Source organism: Bombina bombina, chromosome 4, assembly GCF_027579735.1.
Source record: "Bombina bombina isolate aBomBom1 chromosome 4, aBomBom1.pri, whole genome shotgun sequence".
NCBI lineage: Eukaryota > Metazoa > Chordata > Amphibia > Anura > Bombinatoridae > Bombina > Bombina bombina.
The window spans coordinates 671485361-671509647 of record NC_069502.1 but is presented as its reverse complement, the minus strand read 5'-3'; the positions used below and the strand labels follow the sequence as shown (position 1 = coordinate 671509647).

The 24287-nt window shown below is 41.6% G+C and overlaps 1 protein-coding gene across 1 annotated transcript in view; it reads right to left on the bottom strand.

The window, feature by feature from the left end:
* FAM184A (family with sequence similarity 184 member A) overlaps nt 1-24287 on the bottom strand; it is a 573060-nt gene that overhangs the window by 298774 nt on the left and 249999 nt on the right. The window contains exon 4 of the mRNA XM_053710789.1: nt 9528-9709. Coding sequence (XP_053566764.1) covers nt 9528-9709 — 182 coding nt within the window. The remainder of the gene's footprint in view (nt 1-9527; nt 9710-24287) is intronic.

The following is a 24287-nucleotide window of genomic DNA, read 5'->3' as shown; positions in this document are numbered from 1 at the left end:
TTGTCCTTGCTGATTGGTGGATAAATTCATCCACCAATAAAAAAGTGCTGTCTGGAGTTCTGAACCCAAAAAAAGCTTAGATGCCTTCTTTTTCAAATAAAGATAGCAAGAGAACAAAGAAAAATTGATAATAGGAGTAAATTAGAAAGTTGCTTAAAATTGCACTCTCTATCTGAATTACAAAAGAAAAATTTTGGGTTCAGTGTCCCTTTAAGTATATTTAAACCAAGTGAGTTGTCTATAAATATGATTCAGTCATATAGATACATTGTAACAACTGCGTTTTGAAGAATCTTATCTTAAGTAACTATATAATGCAATAGAGTTAAATATTCTTATTAGTCCCCTAAACCCATCTTGTTTATATTGTATAAATATCAAGCAAAAGGGAGTGAATCAAAGGTGTCTGTAAAAGACATGCGGTAACTGTATAGCATATAGAGAACAGGGAAGTTTGCTGTTGAATAGCACAGTAATAATAAATGTTCGTGACTGAGTCTAAGTCTGGCATAACCCAGACTATACAACAAATTAACTATAGGAGCATGGAGATAGTTTGAACTAAATCACATTGGGTAAGAATCTGGCTGTTAAAAAGAGCGCACAAACGCTCACATAGATTTCCTAACTAGTTTCGCCCATCCGGGCTTTGTCAAAGGCAGCGAGCCGCCGTTTCCTGGTGAGTATATGCCTGGCTAACGGGAAATTCTGCCCAATCTTGATAATGATTGGTTGAAGTTAGATAGCTCGGATTGATTGACAGATGGAGCTGAGGCTGTATGTAACCACGGGTACGGTTCTGTATAAGTTACATTGCAAATTTACAGTTGTCTCTCTTATACTGGGGTATGAATTGGTTTAACGTAAGAGTCATATAGTGTATTCCTATAAATCCTGTTGAATGTACACATCTATGTTTGCTCTGCACATATTCAAAAATCATTGTATGTATACAAAATATCCAATTGATACCGGACTAGTCAAATTCTTATGTAATATAGAATCAAAACTCTGAGTTCTATACCACACTGGGAGTGTCTGTGACGTTTTTAATTGTGCGTCACCCTTATTTTACGTTTTATAAGTTAATAAAAGTTATATTTTAAAAAACCTGGTACAATCATCACTGACCATTAGTCGTGGCCCAGAGTGGTTTATGTGCATACTTTTTAGTAGATATTCGCAGAATCGCAAGTCTCTAGCGACATTCTACTTTGTGCCCCCTCACAATTTGTAATCTTGGTGAAAGGTATTCGAAATATCTACACTAAAAATAAAAATACATATACATATATATATATATATATATATATACACATATATATATATATATATATATATACATATATATATATATATATATATATATATATATATATATATATATATATATATATATATATATATATATATATATATATATATATATATATATATATAGTATTATTATTATACTTTATTTATAGGGCGCCAACATGGTTCTGCAGTGCTGTCCAAGGGTGCAATTCATTTAAATAAAACAATGATTTAAAAAAAAAAAAAAAAAAAAAACTTGTAAGAGGCAGCACAAAATTTGACAAACACATTCAGGAGGAGTTAAGGGTCCTATTCCCATATTATATATACAATGCCCTCCACTAATATTGGCACCCTTGGTAAATATGAGCAAAGAAAGCTGTAAAAAAAATTCTTTAATTAATCTTTTGTTTAAAAAAAATACACAAAAATACTCTCTCATGGATATCAAACAATTGCAAACACAGCACAAGTTTATCCCCCCAAAAAAGAATCCTTGTTAAATATTTGTTTGGCAAAATTATTGCCATCCTTTTAATAAATATTTTGTGCTACCTCCCTTTGCCAAGATAACAGCTCTGAGTCTTCTCTTTTAATGCCTAATGAGATTGGAGAATATATGACAAGGGATCTGAGACCATTCCTCCATACACAATCTCTCCAGATCCTTCAAATGTTGAGGTCTACGCTGGTGAACTCTCCTCTTTAGTTCAACCCACAGGTTTTCTATGGGGTTTAAGTCAGGGGACTGGGATGGCCATGGCAAGACCTTGATTTTGTGGTAATTTCTGAGTTGATTTTGATGTATGTTTTCGATCATTGCCCTGCTGGAAGATCCAACAATGGCCCATTTTAAGCTTTCTAGCAGAAGCAGTCAGGTGTTCATTTAATATCTGTTAATATTTGATAGAGTCAATGATGCCATGTATCCTAACAAAATGTCCAGGTCCTTTGGCAGAAAAAAGCCCCAAAACATTAAAGAGCCACCACCTTATTTAACTGTGGGCATAATGGTACTTTTCCATATGGCTACCTCTCTGATTAATGCCAAAAAGTTCTATTTTGGTTTCATCTGGCCATAGAACCCAAACCCATTTAAAGTTCCAGTAGTGTCTGGCAAACTGTAGAGGACTTTGTGTATTTTTAATGTAAAAAAGCTGTTTATCTTGAGACTTTTTTTGGATGAGAGTAAAACCCTTACAAACAACTTTTGGTGATGTAGGTGACGTTGGATTGTAGTTTTGGAAACTTTATGGCCCCAAGACGCAACTAAATTCTGCAATTCTCTAGCTGTGATCCTTAGAGATATTTTGGCCACATGTCCTCTTTCAGGTTGATTCATAAAATTCCAAGTTGACTGAAACTTTTTAATTATTGCCATTTTCTTATAGCCACTTCTAATTTTGTGAAGCTCAACAACCTTTTGCCGCACATCACAGCGATATTCCTTAGACTTACCCATTGTGATGAATGACTAAGGGAATTTGGCCTATGTCTTACCTCATATTTATACCCCTGTGAAACAGGAAGTCATGGTTGAACAATTTCCTGTTCTTAGTCACCCAGGTGTACTAAAAAATGTAAAATATCAATGGGAATATACTTCAAATATAGTTTTCTCATATGAATTCATAGGGGTGCCAATAATTGTGCCACACCTATATTTAACAAAGATTGTTTTGTTTTTTGGGATAAACCTGTGTTATGTTTGCAATTGTTTGATAATTATGAGAGCAGAGTATTTTTGTGTATTTTTTGAACAAAAGATCAAAAGGATAAACAATAAAGTAAAAATGCTTCTAGTAAACTTTATCACTGTTTTAGTGTTAACATTTTTCTGCACGTGCATGTGAAGCATAGCTAGATATTCTCATTGCATCAGCATGTTAAATACTTTAGCTGCTCAGTGCAACAGTGGGGCTTGTATTATGTCAGCAATTAACAAATTGAGTCATTGCCAGATGTTACAAACACCTTAGGCTCTCTGAGCAAGTGCTATGTTTAAAATGCTGGTGCACAGTGCATAAATACATACACTTTTGCTATAGCTTTTATTATAAGCATTTTTGCTAATACACATATATTACAAACATGCTTATATTGAAAACTCAAATGCATCCATTTGGATTTTTAATTCTGTCTGGAATGTCCCTTTAAGAATTCATTTTTCTTATGGTAAACAACTCCACAACATAAGAACCATCACACTGCTAAATTTCAAATCAGCCAATAGAATTACAGTAGCTCTCATCCTATTGGCTGATTTGAACAGCCAATAGGATTTGCATAGCTCTCATCCTATTGGCTGATTTGAATTTGAATAATCAAATCAGCCAATAGGAATTCAAGGGACGCCATTTTTAATTGCGTCCCTTGAATTCACTATCCAGTGTTCAGCGGCGATCGTACGAAGAGTATCCTCCACGCTCCATGGCTCTGCGGTTGCCGGTCTTCAGATCCAGGATCGCCAGTCTTCAGTTCAAGGGTTGCCGGTCTTCATCTCTGCCCTCTGCGCCGGATTGTTCCTGGAAGAAGAAAGAAAAGGTTGCCGCTTGGAAGAAGACTTCACCGCATGAGACAGGACCTTCTGGGCTGGACTTCAGAAATAGTGAGTATCAACCTGGGTGTTAGACTGATTTTTTTTTAATTATTTTTTTTATTTAGATTAGGGTGGGCATTTTGTAAAAGAGCTAAATGCCCTTTTAACCCTTTGAGTGCTAAGCTGATTTGAGGGAAAACGTGAAGCCCCGGCGATGCCCGTCACTATACAGGCCCGATAACCGGGATAGGAGTGGGTGGGAGCCCCCAGATCTCCCTCAAAGTGGGAGAGTGCTAGCGACGGCTCTTAGCCGTCGTTAGCACCTGAGTGAGAAACTCTGCGACGGCTCAGAGCCGTCAGCACTGAAAGGGTTAAGGGCAAAGCCCAACAAATGCCCTTTTTAGGGCAATGGGTAGTTTAGGTTTTTAGTGTTAGGTTTTTTATTTTGGGGGGTTTGATGGGTGGGGGGTTTTACTGTTAGGGGGGACTTTGTGTATTTTTAATGTAAAAGAGCTGTTTATCTTGTGGCAATGCCCTGCAAAAAGCCCTTTTAAGGGCTACTGGTAATTTATTCTTAGAGTAGGGGGGCTTTTTATTTTCATAGGAATTAGGTATAGTTTTTTAAAACTTGATAATTTTGTTTTTTATTTTCTGTAATCTTAGATTTTTTTATTTTATGTAATTGTAGCTTAAAGGGACAGTCTACACCAGAATTTTAAGTTTGACTAGACTGTCCCTTTAATTTATACTTAGGTACTTAGGTAATTTGGGTTAATTTAGGGGGTATTAGGTTAGGGGGTGTTATGTTAGGGGGCTTAGTAATTTAATAATTTGTTTGCGTTGTGGGCTTTGGCGGTTTATGGGGTTAAAACTTTGATAGGTTTATTGCGTTGTGGGCTTTGGCGGTTTAGGGGTTAATACTTTGATAGGTAGTTTGCATTGTGTGTTAATGGCGGATTAGGGGTTAATAGTTTTATTAGGTAGTTTGCGATTTTGGGGTTGGCGGATATAGGGGATAATACTTTATTTGTAGTTGCGGTGTGGGTTTGATGGCGGATATAGGGGTTAATATATTTTATTAGTTATTGCGGTGGGGGTTGGTGGTTGACAGGCAGTTAGATATTGCGCATGCGTTTGGTATTAGTTTTTTTTTGCAGGCAGTTTCGGGAGTTATGGTGCTCCCATACTCAGCGCAAGGCCTGCTGCAGCTGCCTTAGTATGGCGAGGTGAAAATGGAGTAAGATTTCTCCATTTTCGCCACGTAAGTCTTTGCACTGAATTTTGGATACCGATTGGCGACGCGGTCCCATGTTAGCTTATGGGAGTAAAAATTGTGGGCGAAGAGTGAAATATACGTGCATAACTTGTATGCTATGCCATATATGAAATACCAAAATCGCTTAAAAACCGGCGTTGCCGGCTTTTGCGGGCGACGCGGCATATGTAATGGGGCCCCATGTCTGCTCAGAGATTCAGAAGTGGTATATATGAAACAAATTATGTCTTTGGTGACACAATACATCCCACTGCTGAGCTGGTAAAGTGCATGCAAACATGTTTATGTAACAGGTGACATAATGTATGTAATAACTTTTACTAGACACATTTATACTTATAAATATATATCTAGAAATAGGGCTCCATTTATGAATTGTCAAGCAGACATGATTCACTACAGCACCAGAAATGATTATGCAATGCCGCCCCCTGCTCACTGGAGGCCAATCGGCCGCTAGCAGTGGCTGTCAATCATCCTGATCATATCAGTCAGCTTCAGTGCAGCAATGTTCTACTGGGACCTAACTGAATTCATCTGGTGAACCTACAAAGCCCTTATAAAGAAAACTTTGCACTATTTTCATAATGCTTGCCTGCCCACCCTTTCTTTCAGATTCCCCTTCTTTACAGAACTTTTATCCTTGCTGTTTCCTTTCATCTCCATAGTTTCAAATTCAGTTTTTAGACTGATTTATTAATAGAAGTATATCACCTGACCACATAAAATCAGCCACAGCTTTAACTATGAGATGTTCACACTGATTGTACCTCTCCTTTACCTATAATAATTTTTAATCTCATTGCATATAATCAAAAATATATTCTATATAAAATGTTTAATTTGATGTAGCAAAAAACTAACGGCTAGATTACGAGGTTTTTTCCCACTGCTCCAGAGGCGTAACTAGAAACCACAGGGCCCAGGTGCAATAATCTAAGAAGGGCCCCCCCCTTGGGGGCCCAGTCGCAATTGCGACCTCTGCACCCCCTGTAGTTTCGCCCCTGCAACGCTCCCTTAAGACAACACTGGTATTACAGGTTTTTTTTAAACCTGGCGTTAGCCGCAAAAAGGTGAGCGTAGAGCAGAATTTAGCTCCACATCTCACCTCAATACCAGCGTTGCTTAAGTCAGCGGTGAGCTGGCTGAACGTGCTCATGCACAATTTCCCCATAGGAAACAATGGGGCTGAGCTGGCTGAAAAAAAACACCTGCAAAAAAGCAGCGTTCAGCTCCTAACGCAGCCCCATTGTTTCCTATGGGGAAATGAATTTTATGTCTGCACCTAACACCCTAACATGAACCCCGAGTCGAAACACCCCTAATCTTACACTTATTAACCCCTAATCTGCCGCCCCCGCTATCGCTGACACCTACGTTATATTATTAACCCCTAATCTGCCGCTCCGGACACCGCCGCCACCTAAATTATACTTATGATTCCCTATTCTACTGCCCCCAACATCGCCGCCACCTACATTATATTTATTAACCCCTAATCTGCCCCCCCAACTTTGCCGCAACTATATTAAATTTATTAACCCCTAATCTGCCGTCGCCAACGTCGCCGCCACTATTATAAATTTATTAACCCCTAAACCTAAGTTTTACCCTAACCCTAACACCCCCCTAACTTAAATATAATTTAAATACATCTAAATAAATTTACTACAATTAAATAAATTATTCCTATTTAAAACTAAATACTTACTGATAAAATAAACCCTAAGCTAGGTACAATATAACTAATAGTTACATTGTAGCTAGCTTAGGATTTATATTTATTTTACAGGCAACTTTGTATTTATTTTAACTAGGTACAATAGTTATTAAATAGTTATTAACTATTTAATAGCTACCTAGTTAAACTAAAGACAAATTTACCTGTAAAATAAACCCTAACCTAAGTTACAATTACACCTAACACTACACTATAATTAAACTAATTACCTAAACTACCTACAATTAATTACAATTAAATTAAATAAACTAAATTACGAAAAAAAACAAACACTAAATTACAGGAAAAAAAAAAGAATTACAAGAATTTTAAACTAATTACACCTAATCTAATCCCCCTAATATAATAAAAAAGCCCCCCAAAATAATAAAATTCCCTACCCTATACTAAATTACAAATAGCCCTTCAAAGGGCCTTTTGCGGGGCATTGCCCCAAAGTAATCAGCTCTTTCACCTGTAAAAAAAATACAATACCCCCCCAACATTAAAACCCACCACCCACACACAACCCTACTCTAAAACCCACCCAATCCCCCCTTAAAAAAACCTAACACTACCCCCCCCGAATATCTCCCTACCTTGAGCCGTCTTCACCCAGCCGGGCACAAGTGGACCTCCAGAGGGGCAGAAGTCTTCATCCGAACCGGGCAGAAGAGGTCCTCCAAGCGGCAGAAGTCTTCATCCGATCCGGGCAGAAGAGGTCCTCCAAGCGGCAGAAGTCTTCATCCAGACATCTTCTATCTTTATCCATCTGGAGCAGAGCGGGTCCATCTTCAATCCAGCCGACGCGGAGCCATCCTCTTCAAACAAAGTCCAAGCAAAGAATGAAGGTTCCTTTAAATGACGTCATCCAAGATGGCGTCCCTTGAATTCCGATTCGGAATTAAGGTAGGAAAAATCTTTTTGGCTGATCCAATCAGCCAAAAGGATTGAGCTCACATTCTATTGGCTGATTGGAACAGCCAATAGAATGCGAGCTCAATCCTATTGGCTGATCCAATCAGCCAAAAGGATTGTTCCTACCTTAAATTCGATTGGCTGATAGAATCCTATCAGCCAATTGGAATTCAAGGGGCGCCATCTTGGATGACGTCATTTAAAGGAACCTTCATTCTTCGCTTGGACTTCGTTTATTTAATTTAATTGTAATTAATTGTAGGTAGTTTAGGTAATTTTTTTAATTATAGTGTAGTGTTAGGTGTAATTGTAACTTAGGTTAGGTTTTATTTTACAGGTATATTTGTCTTTATTTTAACTAGGTAGTTATTAAATAGTTAATAACTATTTAATAACTATTGTAGTTAAAATAAATACCAAGTTGCCTGTAAAATAAATATAAATCCTAAGCTAGCTACAATGTAACTATTAGTTATATTGTAGCTAGCTTAGGGTTTATTTTACAGGTAAGTATTTAGTTTTAAATAGGAATAATGTATTTAATTGTAGTTATTTTATTTAGATTATTTTAAATTATATTTAAGTTAGGGGGGTGTTAGGGTTAGATTTAGGTTTAGGGGTTAATACCTTTAATATAGTAGCGGCGACATTGGGGGTGGCAGATTAGGGGTTAATAAATGTAAGTAGGTGTCGGCGATGTTAGGGACGGCAGATTAGGGGTTAATAAAATTTAACTAGTGTTTGCGAGGCGGGAGTGCGGCAGTTTAGGGGTTAATATATTTATTAAAGTGGCGGCAATGTCCTATCGGCAGATTAGGGGTTAATATATTTATTAAAGTGTTTCCGATGTGGGGGGGGGGGCTCGGTTTAGGGGTTAATAGGTAGTTTATGGCTGTTAGTGTACTTTTTATCACTTTAGTTAAGAGTTTTATGTTACGGCGTTAGTCTTAACTACTGACTTTTATATGCGGTAGGAGTCTTGACAGGAGAGGGTCTACCGCTCACTTCTTCCAAGACTCGTAATACCATCGTTAGGCAAATCCCATTAAAAAGATAGGATACGCAATTGACATAAGGGGATTTGCTGTATGCTCGAGTCGGGGAAGAAAAGTGAGCGGTACACCTGTACCTGTCAGACTCGTAATACCAGCGGGCGTTAAAAAGCAGCGTTGGGACCTCTCAACGCTGCTTTTTAAGGCTAACACAAGACTCGTAATCTAGGCGATTATTTATTTTTCATGCTTTAATTGAATTAGCTATGTAAATTGTGTTTTTTCCCTTCCTCTAAGAGAACAGAGTATATCCTGCAGGCTTCAGAAGCAACTTCACAACATTGTTGTTTAAACAACTTTGACAGATTTAACATAAGATCATGTAATAGAGGATAGGATTATTGTCCTGTGAGCGTATTTCTCTTCTTTTTTTTTTTAATATCAAAAAATATCAAATGTTTGTTAAACTGACATTCATTGCTTTGTGTCTAGAACCTGCAACACATTTGCTTCAGTAAAAAGGGCAAATTACCAATATTACTATATCTAATTATTCCAAGAATACAATAATTATTTTCCTCAAAGGCTTGAATTAATACAAGTCTTCTTTAGTAATGAAGATAATAAAATAGTGCATGTATTCAGGCCTTGTATATCTGGTATTAAATCATAACAATGTAGTACTCATTGATAATACTTTTATTTCTCACTTTTTTGTTGTTCTTTGGTATATATTTTATATGTTTTATATGTTCAGTTGTATAAAATTAAATGTTCAGTCTTAACCTTCTCCAGTGCATGTATTTGTTGCCTTTGTCGCTCATCAAGGTTTTGGTTTTTGCTTTGTAGTAAAGATCTTTCTTCCTCTAGTCTGGCAATTTTTTCCTTTATCCGAGATTTTTCTGACTCAAGATCTTGTATGGTAGCTTCTTGTGTCATCTGAGTGGCTTGCAACATCCCAATGTGACCTATAAGACATTTTTTATTATTATTATTTACTTAGAAAGCACCAACAGATTCCACAGCACTATACTATGCAAAGATAACACTTATAGGAAGCAAATGGGTAGAGAGCCATTTCAAGAGTTGCCAGCTGTTGTAGATCACCTAACATGAAGGTGATCTACATGACAGCTGGACTCTTAGGCTTACATGTTAACGGGGGTTCAACGAGATGAAAAACAAAGGAGAGGAACTGAAGAAAGTGCATAGATTTTATGCATCCCTGGAAATTAGAATCATTAAGGAGCACTGTTGAAAGGTAAGGGAGAACCTTGTGGAGCGAGGTAGAGAGTTCCTCAAGATTGGGGACATTGTGGAGAAGTCTTGTAGACAAGAATTTGAGGCGATAACAAGAGAGGAGGAAAGAAGGTTGTCGTGAGCTGAGTAAAGAGCCCAATGTTCAAAGTATCATCAAAATAGCACTGTTATAAAGGTATATGCATTATAATCAAAATTGCAAAAATGTTCTAAAGATACCACATCAATGTATAGTCCTATTAAACTATTATTATATGCAAAACAGTAAGTCAAGTAATGAACTCAAACAGCAGCTCTAGGCTAGCATCAAATTTGAAATATGCTACACAATAATTTTACAGAAAAAAATTAAATGATGCTTACCTGATCATTTTCTTTTCTTCTGACGGGAAGAGTCCACATCTGCATTCATTACTTTTGGGAAATAAGAACCTGGCCACCAGGAGGAGGCAAAGACACCCCAGCCAAAGGCTTAAATACCTCCCCCACTTCCCTCATCCGCCAGTCATTCTGCCCAGGGAATAAGGAACAGTAGGAGAAATATCAGGGTGAAAAAGGTGCCAGAAGAACAAAAATTAAATACTGCCGCCTAATAGATAAAACACGGGCGGGGAGCTGTGGACTCTTCCGTTAGAAGAAAAGAAAATTATCAGGAAAGCATAATTTAGGTTTTTCTTCTAAACGGGAAGAGTCCACAGCTGCATTTATTATTTTTGGGAAAACAATACCCAAACTATAGAGGACACTGAATGCAACTAAAGGGCAGGTACAGAAGGTGGCCCCTACAAAGGGCACCACAGCCTGAAAAAAACAGAACCCTACCCCATCAGTTAAACAACCTACAAGGCCGGGCAGAGATCACTGAAATCTCTAGATCCATTGAGTTCAAAGAGCCCCCAAGAAGCCAAGTCCCGCGGGCGTCCTGACCAACAGAACAAACCCTCGACCCGAAGTAAGAGCTTAACCTACCCCCGAGGGGGAAAAAAACAGAGGACCCAAGAATATAAAGGACCACCGACTAAGGAAGAAAACCTCAACACGACTAAAGTTAACTCGAGGTTACGAAAGACAACCACCCAGAGGAGAACTCCCTAAGAGGATCAAGACCAGAGATCAACACTACACCGAAAGGTGCATCTGAGAACCCCAAGGTCAATCCTCACGACACATGGATCTACAAAGCATCCACAAGATTCTCCTGTACCCTAGTCTAGCAACACAGTAACTAAACTAGACAACGTAGATAGGGAACCTCTATAACCCGAAGCAATTCGGATCTAGCAGACAAGGATGATTATCCTATCCGAGAAAAAGGATAGCACATGAAATTCTGAACAAGAACTCGCAAACTCAGCCTTAAGCCAGCAAAGCTGACCTAAAGCCAACGTGGGAGACCAACCCCCAGAGAATGCCGAAAAAACAACGACAACTCTCATCTAGGAACCAGAGCCTAGAAGAGCGTCCCTCCCCAGCAGCCTATGTAACTAGCGGAGCACCATGACCCCCACAAAAGGCAAAGGTCAGAGAGCTGCCACAATAGGATTCGAACTTCCAACCCTCAGCTATTAGACTGGGAGATAACCCATAGGCCACTTAGACCTGTAGCAACTGGAACACATGGCAAAACTCAAAAGCACAGCCAGATCCCCGACCCCCCCTCCAAGGTACCAGACCCAGATCAAAGAATTGGCAACGTCCAAATTAAGGAGACAACTTCTCCGGACCACCTCTCAAAAACAAAAAAGGGGGGGCCTGAATGGAATGAACCCACAGAAGAACAACTCTGGCGGGCATCAAAAATAGCTTGTCAGTCAGACATAGAGCTCAGGATCCAAAACCCTACACAGCTCCCTTCCTAAGAAGGAGCACTCCCCAACAATGGAGATAGGACACTGACTACAGCATCCCAGTACCAGGATCCAGCCCCAGGACCTCTTGCATGCCAGGAGGAGAAAACCTCGGAACGAGACTAGAGGACCTATGAGGTCTCAAGGAAACCGTACCACTTCAACGACCTCCCCGAAGGGGGTCAAACGCAAGGGAACCACTTCCCCAGCCCAAGACTTGGAGAAGAAAAGGGAGAAATGGTAAAAACCATAAATAAGGTACCTGACAGCTCAGGTGAAAACACCGACCATGAGCCCACATCAAAGTGGCATAGTAGTCCCCTGACAAAAACCGTAACATCTCAGCTGAGAGACAGCAAACTAGCCCTCAGGCAGATACCAACTCGTCCCTGGAGGGACAAACGGAGGTTGCCCCCAGAAAAGAACCTTAAACACCATTGAACACACATTCAAGGCGTAAGGAGCCATAGATGGTTTCCCTAGGAACGATCCAGAACCAGATCTGAAACTACAGAAAAGGATATGGCCATAAGCCAGACCTCCAGGACCCGGAATCGGTCAAAGTAATAACCCCCTGAAGACCATCCAGTGATCTCAGAAGGAGGAGAGCACCCAGCAGAGAACTCTCGCATCCCAATGACCATGGATCATGGCCTTCTCAAAAGAGATACAGACCAAAGAATCTAAGGAGATATCCTACCAGGGTTGAAAGCCCGAAACATTGCTGTTTTCTGGACCTACACTTTGTGTTCTTTTATGCATTTGGAGGCCTGCAGTGGGTCTCGTATCTTGCACGTGCACATTACAAGGGGACTGAATGCTGACTCCTGTTTTTGGTTTTGTGAGATATCCTACCAGGTTAAGTAAAAAGGGCAATCCAAGCAACAAAGGGTATTCCAGCCTCCAAAATTTAAAAAGAACCTTTATTTTCTTACATGGGTCCTCAGAAATAGAACATACAATGTTTCAAGCCTGCTATAGGCTCTTAATCATGTACACTTAAGAGCCTATAGCAGGCTTGAAACGTTGTATGTTCTATTTCTGAGGACCTCATGTAAGAAAATAAAGGTTCTTTTTAAATTTTGGAGGCTGGAATACCCTTTGTTGCTTGGATTGCTTCTTTGGACTTGGCAGGTCCTTTATTCCGTGCTCCATAAGCTTAGGAATTAGTGTGCTGTTTTCCAAACCTTTTTGAGTGACTACAAGTAAAAATGGCAGTCAGTACCCAAAGGTGCCACCTTACCCCGGACCCCTTGCTGAAACCCACTGAGAAAGATTTCTTAGAGTGTCAAAGGGAACACCCCTCTCTACCGACCATGGGGTACAAGGGACAGGCACCAAACTAGGGATGAAAAGATGACAACAACTTCAAAGATCCTCGCAGGATCAGTCTCCCATAAATCCTGCACCTCACAGGAAACTGCATGGGAGCCTCACAACTCCTAGCAGACAAGTCGGGCTTAATAAGCATACATGCTACCTGTAGAAAATCCCCCTCAAGATAGAAAACCGGGAGGTGGACCCTGCTAGGAGGTATCCCTTAGGCCACTTAGTCCTGCTAAGCAGCCCTCTGTCTTCTAACAAGGAGGCAACCAGAAAACACAAACACTTTTCAAAGTGAAACATCTCAGCACCCGAGAGGGTAATGTCAGGGTGCCAGGAATCAGACTGAGACGAGAAGTGCAAAAATAATCACACCTTTATTAATAGCAAAAAATAATAAAAAGTCCACAAGTCAAATAACAAGCCAGGAGTCAAAAACAGAGCTGGTAGTCAGACGAGCCGAGTCATGAGCCAAAGTGAATAGTCAGACGAGCCGGAATCAGGAACAAGGAAAATAGCAGAGTCACGAACAAGCCAGAGATCAGGAACCAGGAAGGACGTCAGGCAGCAAGGTAATACACAGGAACTCTCACGAACAGGTCTGAGACAACACAAAGGCAAAGCATACTGAACAGAGGCCCTTTAAATAATAAGTGATGACATCACAGTTCTGAGACTGCATCATGTCTCACACGGATGATGCACACCAGTCTGGCCATAAAAGGAAGTGCAGGAAATGAGCAGCATCCCCCACAATGCACTATAGTCAGCAAGAGAGGTGAGTAAAATGGCTGCCAGCAGCACATGGCAAACAAAACAGGGAAAAAACCCTGACAGTGTCCACCCCTCAACGACCCCTCCCCCGCAGGAGGACAAAAGGCTTATTGGGGAAACGGGCATGGAAGGCACGGAGGAGGGCGGAAGCATGAACATCAGAGGAGGGAACCCAAGAACGCTCCTCTGGACCATAGCCCCTCCAGTGAACCAAATACTGTACACGGCCCCTGGACATACGAGAGTCAATAATGCTGCTGACCTCATACTCCTCATGATTGTCAACAAAGATAGGACGGGGATGAGGCAACACAGTGGTAAACCAATTACAAACCAATGGTTTCAAGAGGGAGACATGAAAAACATTGGAGATGCGCATAGCAGGAGGAAGGTCAAGAGCGTAGGCCACAGGATTAACCCGTCGGAGTATTCAAAAAGGACCAACATAACGAGGAGCCAATTTATTGGAAGGCACACGAAGGTTCAAGTTGCGGGAGGACAGCCAAACACTCTCACCAACCTGGTAGGAAAGTGCGGGCAGACGCCTACAATCAGCCTGGAACTTTTGGCGCTGCATAGAACGATGAAGGCAATCCTGAATCTGCACCCACGTGGAACGGAGTTGCCGGAGATGCTCCTCCAAAGCAGGAATACCCTGAGACATGAATGAATCGGGCAAAAAGGATGGTTGAAACCCATAATTCGTCATGAACGGGGATAACTTGGAGGAAGCATTAATAGCACTATTACGAGAAAACTCGGCCCAAGGTAACAGTTCAGACCAATTATTGTGGTGATCTGAGACATAGCAACGAAGGAACTGTTCCAGAGCTTGATTAGACCGTTCCGCAGCCGCAATGGATTGAGGATGATATGCCAAGGAGAAGGAAAGCTGGATCCCCATTTGAGCACAAAAGGAACGCCATAATCTGGAGACAAACTGGCTACCCCGGTCCGACACTATCTCCTTGGGTAACCCATGTAAATGGAAGACCTCCCAGGCAAAAATTGAAGCAAGCTCCTGAGCGGTAGGCAGCTTCATCAAGGGAATGCAATGTGACATTTTAGAAAAACGGTCAACCACCATAAGGATAACAGTATTGCCATTGGAAACAGGGAGTTCGACAATGAAGTCCATGGAAAGATGTGTCCAAGGACGCTCACCATTAGCAATAGGTTGAAGAAGACCCACAGGAAGACGTCGAGGAGTCTTATTCTGTGCACAAACTGAGCAGGAGGCAACATACGTAGCAACATCAGAACGAAGACCTGGCCACCATAATTGTCGAGTGACAGACAAAATAATTTGGTTCTTGCCTGGGTGACCTGCGGCTTTAGGATAGTGGTAAGTGTGCAAAAGTTTAGTTCGAAGATTCTCAGGAACAAAACCCTTACCACTAGGTTTCTCAGGAGGTGCATTGGTTTGTGCAGCCAGGATCTCCTCCCCCCAAGGGAGAAGTCAAATTAGTACGTATGGTAGCCAAAATATGGTCAGGAGGTATAACTGGAGTAGGTAAAGACTCCTCCTTGGACAGAGGCGAAGATTGTCGAGAGAGGACATCGGCCCTAACATTCTTACTACCAGGCAGGTAGGAGACCACATAATTAAACCAAGACAAAAATAGCGCCCATCTGGCCTGTCGGGGCGACAAACATTTTGCTTCAGATGGATAAGTTAAATTCTTGTGTCAGTAAGAATGAGCACTGGCACGCTAGTACCCTCGAGAAGATGCCTCCATTCCTTGAGTGCCAAAATTATGGCCAGTAATTCCCTGTCACCAATTTCATAATTGCACTCCGCTGGAGACAATTTCTTAGAGAAGAAACCATACAGAAGCGTAGGACGTTAAGACAAGAGGGCACCTACTCCAGTCTCAGACGCATCAACCTCAAGAACAAAAGGCAGGACAGGGTTAGGATGAGGCAGAACTGGAGCTGCAGCAAAGGCAGTCTTAAGACTATCAAAGGCCTTAATGGCAGTAAGTGACCAATGGAGTGGATCATTCTCTTTACGGGTCATGTCTGTGATGGGTTTGACCAAGGAAGAAAAGTTTTTAATAAACTTTCTATAGTAATTGGCGAACCCCAAAAAACGTTGAATAGACCGAAGACCAATTGGGCGAGGCCACTGCAGAACTGCAGATAACTTGTCAGGATCCATGAAGAACCCTGCAACGGAGATAACATAACCTAGGAAGGTTACTTGAGTCTGATGGAACTCACATTTCCAAAACAGGCCATTCTCACGTAGTGTCTGAAGAACCCGTGTAACATCAGAACGATGAGCCTCAAGTGTGGGTGAGTGTATGAGGATGTCATCTAAGTACACCACAACACACTGTTGCAACATATCTTGTAGGACATCATTAATAAATTCCTGAAAAACAGCAGGAGCATTACATAGGCCAAAGGGCATTACAAGATACTCATAATGCCCGCTCCTGGTGTTAAATGCTGTTTTCCATTCGTGGCCCTTCTTAATCCTAACGAGATTGTACGCTCCTCTCAAATGAAGTTTAGTAAAGATTGTAGCTCCCTTGAGGCGGTCAAAGAGTTCCGTAATGAGCGGAATAGGGTAAGCATTCTTAATGGTAAGACGATTAAGACCCCTATAATCGATGCATGGTCTTAACTCACCACCCTTTATCTTCACAAAGAAGAAGCCAGCCCCTACAGGAGAGCAGGATTTGCGGATGATCCTCCGTGACAGAGCATCGGCAACATACTCCTCCATAACACAATTCTCTGCAACAGACAGAGGGTACACCCGGCCCCGAGGAGGAATGGCTCCGGGTTGCAGGTTTAAGGCATAATTGTAAGACCGGTGAGGAGGCAACGTACCGGCACATACCTTGTCAAAAACGTCAAGGAACTCTCGGTACTCCTCTGGCAATTGAGATACCGAAGAAGTGCACAAGACTTTAACTTGTTTCCGAAGACAAGTGGACATACATTGCGGGGACCACAACAACATTTCGGACCTGCGCCAGTCGAGACTGGGATTGTGCTTTTGGAGCCAGGGATAACCCAGAACAACCGGAAAATGGGGAGAGTTTATCACCTGGAACTGGAGGGTTTCAAAATGGAGAGCCCCAACAGCCATGGACAATGGAGCAGTTTCATGAGTAACGAGTTGGCTGGCTGAAGGGGCCTGCCATCAATGGCCTCAATAGGAAGCAGAACGGACCGAGGCAAAACAGGAATGAAGTGCTTTGATACAAAAGCACTGTCAATGAAATAGCCCGCAGCACCGGAGTCAACAAGAGCATGAGTGACTATGGAGGAGTCCACCCAGGAAAGGACAACCGTGACCAAAGGTTTCTCCTTAAGCGGTTCCGGGGACGAGGATAAACCACGCAAGGTCTGCCCCCGACAGGACCTTAGGTTTGAACGTTTCCCGGCCGTGTAGGACAAGACTTCAAAAGGTGGCCCTGTAACCCACAATAGAGGCAGAGCCCCTCCCTCCTCCTAAAGGCCCTCTCCACCACAGAGAGACGCGAAAATCCCAACTGCATCGGCTCAGCAGTACCTGGTGACTCTGGACCAAGAGGCATGGGAGGAGAGGGAGGCATGAGAGGGAATGAACACGTAGGAGACAATGGAACAGGAGGCTTCCGAAAGCGCTCCTTGAAAGAGGGCCTCTCTCTGAGTCTGATGTCAATTAGGATCAAAAAAGACACCAATGCCTCGAGATCCTCTGGTAAATCTCTGGCAGCAACTTCGTCTTTAATCGCATCAGAGAGCCCATGAAAGAGGGCGGCAACAAGGGCTTCATTGTTCCAACCTACCTCTGCGGCAAGCGTACGGAACTCAACAGCATACTGAGCAACAGATCTTGTACCATGCTGAATGGACATGAGTCGTTTAGCAGCAGAGGAGGAGCAAGCTGGAACATCAAATACCCTTCGAAAGGAGGCCACAAGTTCAGGGTAATTTGAAATCACAGGTTTATTAGTCTCCCACAAGGGATTAGCCCAGGCAAGAGCTGTGTCAGAGAGTAATGAGATGAGAAATCCCACCTTAGCTCTGTCAGAGGGAAACGCCTGAGGTAACATCTCAAAGTAAATGTCCACCTGGTTCAAAAACCCTCTGCACTGATAAGGATCGCCTCCATATCGCTGAGGTAGAGGTGCAGAACCGGACATGCTCCTGGTAGGCATAGGTGCAGCAGCGGAAACAGGAGCAGTCATAACTTGCGGGACACTTTGGTCTAAATGTGCAGTGCGAGTAAGCAGGGTTTCCAGGGCTAGTGCAAATTGATCCAAGCGGTGATCCTGTACATCCATCCTGGAAATGATGGCAGGTAAAGGTGGATTATTAGCACCATCAGGATACATGGCCTTTGCGTAATGTCAGGGTGCCAGGAATCAGACTGAGACAAGAAGTGCAAAAATAATCACACCTTTATTAATAGCAAAAAATAATAAAAAGTCCACAAGTCAAATAACAAGCCAGGAGTAAAAAACAGAGCTGGTAATCAGACGAGCCGAGTCAGGAGCCAAAGCGAATAGTAATACGAGCCGGAATCAGGAACAAGGAAAACAGCAGAGTCAGGAACAAGCCAAAGATCAGGAACCAGGAAGGACGTCAGGCAGCAAGGTAACACACAGGAACTCTCACGAACAGGTCTGAGACAACGCAAAGGCAAAGCATACTGAACAGAGGCCCTTTAAATAATAAGTGATGACATCACAATTCTGAGACTGCATCCTGTCTCACATGGATGATGCACACCAATCTGGCCATAAAAGGAAGTGCAGGAAATGAGCAGTATCCCCCACAATGCACCATAGTCAGACAGAGAGGTGAGTAAAATGGCTGCCAGCAGCACATGGCAAACAAAACAGGAAAAAATCCCTGACAGGTAACCAGTATACCGGCACTACGAGGATGACATGAACCATAAAGGAACAGCCTCTATCGCGCAACCAGGACCTGCCTGGCACGAGATCATTCTGAAACTGTTCCCGGTCCAAGGAAAATCCCTGAAGGCATTGATAACTTAAACAATAAACATAACTATGTATTATAGTACTGCGCAACTTCCGAAGAAGAGTTCACGCGACCACAAAATCGCATGTATCAGTTCCAGAGAAAGAAACGCCCAAGGAGAAAGGGCACGCCCAAGGAGAAAGGGCACGCCAACGGAACCAGAGGATTAGAGGCCCCAATCTCCTAAGCTCAGAACTAGTACAGATACAATAAAGGAAGAAGGCGGTGACGTGAAAGAGATTGATTTCATCCCCCAACGTCTAACTTAGGCACTTCGGCACAGAAGACTAAGGATCCCTCGGCCCAGTAGGACCGGAATCCTCCAGCACCGCCAAAACATGCCTCAGTAGGACACAAAGGCGTGCCAGTCTATAACGGAAGGCAAAATGTTGCCTCGCCGGATCGATGGACGACCAGGTGATCTCATGCTCGACGGACCCTGGTTAACAGAACTTGGACAGTATCTAAGAAATACTTATCTTGGGAGATATAAATGCGCCAGCACCATAGATATGGCCATGCAGAACCGTGACGTAACCTCTGGAGGAAATAAGCCACCTTCTGGAGGAGTAACGGCTCTAGGGACACCTGCTTGCTTAGCAAAAGAATGTTCTGGGGCACACGCCTCACTGGACCCGGAATCCTCAGGGGCGGATGGCTCAACACACTCCCTGAATCAGGGGAAGAGAGTACTTTAGTATGGCAATCATAACATAACTGATGGGCATGGATAAGCCGGGCCATTTAATACTCCTCACAAGACGTATACTCCGAGTCGGAAATGTCTGTCTCTAAAAAATCAGAATCCTCCATAACTTGGAGATTGCAAATATAATTTTGGAGAATGCGAATATGGACAAAAGCTAAGCGGCACCTTACACCCCCAATGGCTGGGGCACTCACCACCTTCTGTGAACCAGACTACCAGCAAACAGACTTGCTCCATCATCACTCGGTCAAAGAACGGAAATGGAAAAACAACGTGACCACCACCGGTCACAAGGTGCACTGTGTAAGCTTTAGCAAAAAGGTGTGCCGGTCCAAAAGGACCGCGCAATCTAAAGAAAGGCCGCTATGTTCCGAAAAGCTCTGAGCCCAAGTATCACTACACATTTAGCAGACAGAATCACATAACAAACATGATTAAAGTCCCCCCTGTTCACTAACCCCCCGTAGGAGATATTAACCCTCGATTCCATAAGATAAAAGGAGTCCCACTGTGACCCTGACTTCTTTCGTTAACATTACATTCCCATATTGAAATAAAATGAAGCCATCTACGCTGTAGAACAGGAACCCGGCTCTTCAAGTGTGACAGATAGTAGCATCACTTCTGACATGGACTTGAGAGAATAGAGACAGGCAGCGAAACTTGTGAACACTGATTGCCAAGGAGCTGTTAACATGAGTCGGGATGGTTTTGCAGAGATGACACTCCCTGCATCTCCGGACTCTAACTTTCATCCATGCTCTCACTGAGAGGCTGACAGGATTGCTTAAAACTCCAGTCCCATTCCGAAGAGTACTACCCTCCATAAGAGACTATCTTTAACTTCTGACACTGACACGCTGGGGTGTCTTTGCCTCCTCCTGGTTGCCAGGTTCTTATTTCCTAAAAGTAATGAATGCAGCTGTGGACTCTTCCCGTTTAAGAAGAAAAAAGAATACAAAAAAATGAAAACCGAAATATGAAATATGTTTTTTTCCGACTGTACCGTTTCTGCACCTGAAATTTCGGTGCATCCCTAATATATATATGTTTGTGCATGTATATATGGGTATGTGCGAGTACATATGTATTTATTTCAATATGTTTACATTTGTTTGGTTATAGTTTTATTCTAACTAACACTTTACTTCAGGTCTCCAGTAGAACTAACATATTTAGCTGGAGCGTAACACATAACTCACAATTTGTAATTTGAGCGATGTTTAGAGCAGCTGCACTATCCTTGGAAAGTATAAGGTGTTTTAAAAATGTAAGCAACACTAACATTCTTGTAATACCAGTTGTGCGCTATTCTTATTGAGACTGCAATATTGATAGCACACCCTGCTCTATCACAAGTGCTCAACATCTGGGCCATAGTGTTATATATATATATATATATATATATATATATATATATATATATATATATATATATAGTAAAGTAGATTCATGGAAGCACTCACTGGACTTCAGCAATTTGTGAACCAAAAAATGTATTTATTTGTGACGTTTCGGGACCTTAAACGTCCCTTCCTCTGACAACCAGAAGCTACATACAACAGACTAATAAAGACCTGTAAAACCCTCAACTACTGACGCCACCAATCCCTGGAGACTGTGTGCAAACATATAAAGGTCTGTACCATCAGTCAGACCAAATATCGAAATGTCATTATAGTGCAAACATGTTAAAACATAACTGAATATTACCATATAGAATAAATACTGTGTACAGGAGTAATTAGTGAAATAATCCAAAGTGTAATACCATTGTGAGAGTAAGTGTAAGGAGGAATCCCACCTGTAATCACAAAACCAAATCAGACCACCACGGGTTTAGTCCTCACTGCCGGATAGAACAATCCACAAAACACCCTCCGGGGTTGTGTGATCCACCTCTGTGGGAGTCAACCTCGTCATCTCAAAACAACATATCATACACGGAATCTGCTCACCTTAAATAATGATAATTCTGTCCTAGAGTCACCAATAACCGCAACATTACTATCAGTAAGCTTATAAGCATATCACTCTGGTCCGATTTTCAACAATGCTGTCAGTTTCCGAACGTCCGGAGCAAAGCCACTCCCCCTGATGTGCCATAGGGTGAAACCCGGCACTCCTACACACCGATAGGCTGCGAGGAGTCAAATCATCCCACTATCAACAAATCTATGTCAAATAAGAATCCACAGTAGAACATAACATCCACCATATGCCAAACTCTTTTATATCAGCCTAAAAGCCAATAACCCACAACTCGTTTATTAATAAACTATCACTAAAGGCAATCACTATATGTCATCCTAGACTACAAAGTGAAATATTGCACCCATCATATGGTAATCGCTTAAATAGCAGCCTAACACCTGATCCGCAAATGTGGCATCACCAACGCCTCATCCAAATCTCAAATACCTATGTGTCATGCTAGAAACAACAGTGGAGCATAACCCCCGCCATCTTGGCACTCGCTAGTAAGTCAGACTAGTAGCTCACAACGCACATACAGTGTAAGGCATAATACAGGGACACGCCCACCAATACATTATAGGTCCAGCTTCGGCACCCCCCCTCCATCTGTCAAGCATAGCAAACCCGTCAGATGCAAGGCGTATAGTTAGACCACCCCCATCAGGCACAATGTAAATATAGCTATGGCACACCTCCATTATCCGTCGGAATAAACTGAAGTCCAACTGAATGTTATATACAGAGAATCATCTCAATGACCCATAGAGGATGTCAATCAGTACTACTATAACCTATGGTTGCACCTAGAATATCAAAGCACGCAGCGGGACAATGTCACCCTATCCAAAAATTATGAGTCAATCCAATCGTACCCAAAAACTCAATAATCAACCCTAAAAAATGTGAAGATCTAAAATCTAAAGATATAAATAAACACTAAAAAACATAAACTCTAAGAAAAACAAGGAGGGGGCCCTCGTTCTACCAACGAACTCACCAAACCACTATCAAAGTATACCATCAGTACCTGTATAATAACAATTAAAAATTAATCTGTGCAAGTCCAAAACAACAACCAAGGTATGTACCCTAACCCTAAGGGTCTTAGAGCAGGCCAAAACCTATCCACAAATGCCCCAAACGGATAAGCCAAATATATCAGAGGGCAACCAACGTCATCCCGTCAATCATGAATAGTGACCCACTGGGCATACACCCCATACCAAACTGTAAATAGTCAAAAGTAATTAATATTCAATATTTATAAAATTTGAACATAAATCATAAAAATATCACCAGACTCATACTCCTAACCGCAACATCAATCATCAATCTCAAATATCAAATCCAGCCAACTCAATGATATTCGCGCAAAAGACTCCAGGTCACCTGCCAAGATTAGGCTAATAACCATACTATTAATGTGTCTCTTAACATATATCATAATGGAGTACATGCCCCGTTAGAATATTCCTACTATAAACCAGAGGGTAACACGGATCAGGTAGTGAAAAAGGAGGATCCCATACTTACTTAACCAGTGAGTTAGTGAAAATATAGTACATATAAGCTAACATATACAAATAAAAGTAAAATGAGACCACTATGGGCCCCAAGCTAAAAACAATTGGTCCTGTATATCACTAATTCAACATCAATACTTAGATACACTAAATTAATCTATGGAGAAATAGAAATATGAGATATCACTCATAGGAATATTAAAGGGACATTAAACAGATGTAGAGAGGATAAGCCAACACCAAAGCAAAGAACAACTTCATGTTCACTCAAAAACCTACAAAATTACACAATGGGATCATGTGCTCTTATCTTTTAATGGAATTGTGAACTCCTCGAATTTCCAAAGATAAGCTTGATGAGAGGTCATCTCACAAGAACGCATGCCATCTCATTTTACTTTTATTTGTATATGTTAGCTTATATGTACAGTAACAGTTGTCTTAAATTAGGCACAATTAAATTGTGCGTTTTTAGAATTAGCCCATATAATATGCTGACTAATTGGTCTTGTAAAATTATCAGTCTTATTATATATGCTTTATTATTTTGAATAGCCATAAGCGGCATTAAGATAAACCTTTTGTATATTTACATTTACATGTATATTTGTAATTGTTAGGACGTTTTATGACATCATGTCGACTAGGGGAGTGTTAGGAAAATCTGTGATTCTATTGGCTAGTAGGGGTACTTATACAGCAGGTTGGTTTAAAGTATTATCACAGCCTGATGAAACGGCTCTGTGCAGCCAAGAAACGCGTTGCTGGTTTCTTTTAAACTTTTAATACATTGTTTTAATTGTACCCCTTTGGAGTCCATCTCCTAATCATTTGGTTACCTAACGCTCCAGTTCCTGTTTCGTTTGGACACTGTTGGCTTGTACCTTATTCACATATCCCTTTTAATTTGTTCCTGCTGAATGGGACTTTGGGAGGAAGGTGTGAGCCGTGGTACACGACCGATTGGCGGACAAATCCTCCGGGGGAAAGGTGTGGACGCTAATTCACCTCTGATTGGTCGAGGATCCACGTGACTGTTTGGCGTTCATTGCCGTGTGTGGTCTGCCGGGCGACTGACAGATCCCGGTTTGCTGTTCTTGGCACGTACTAGTGCCGCTTCGTTTGTGAGTATATCTATTTT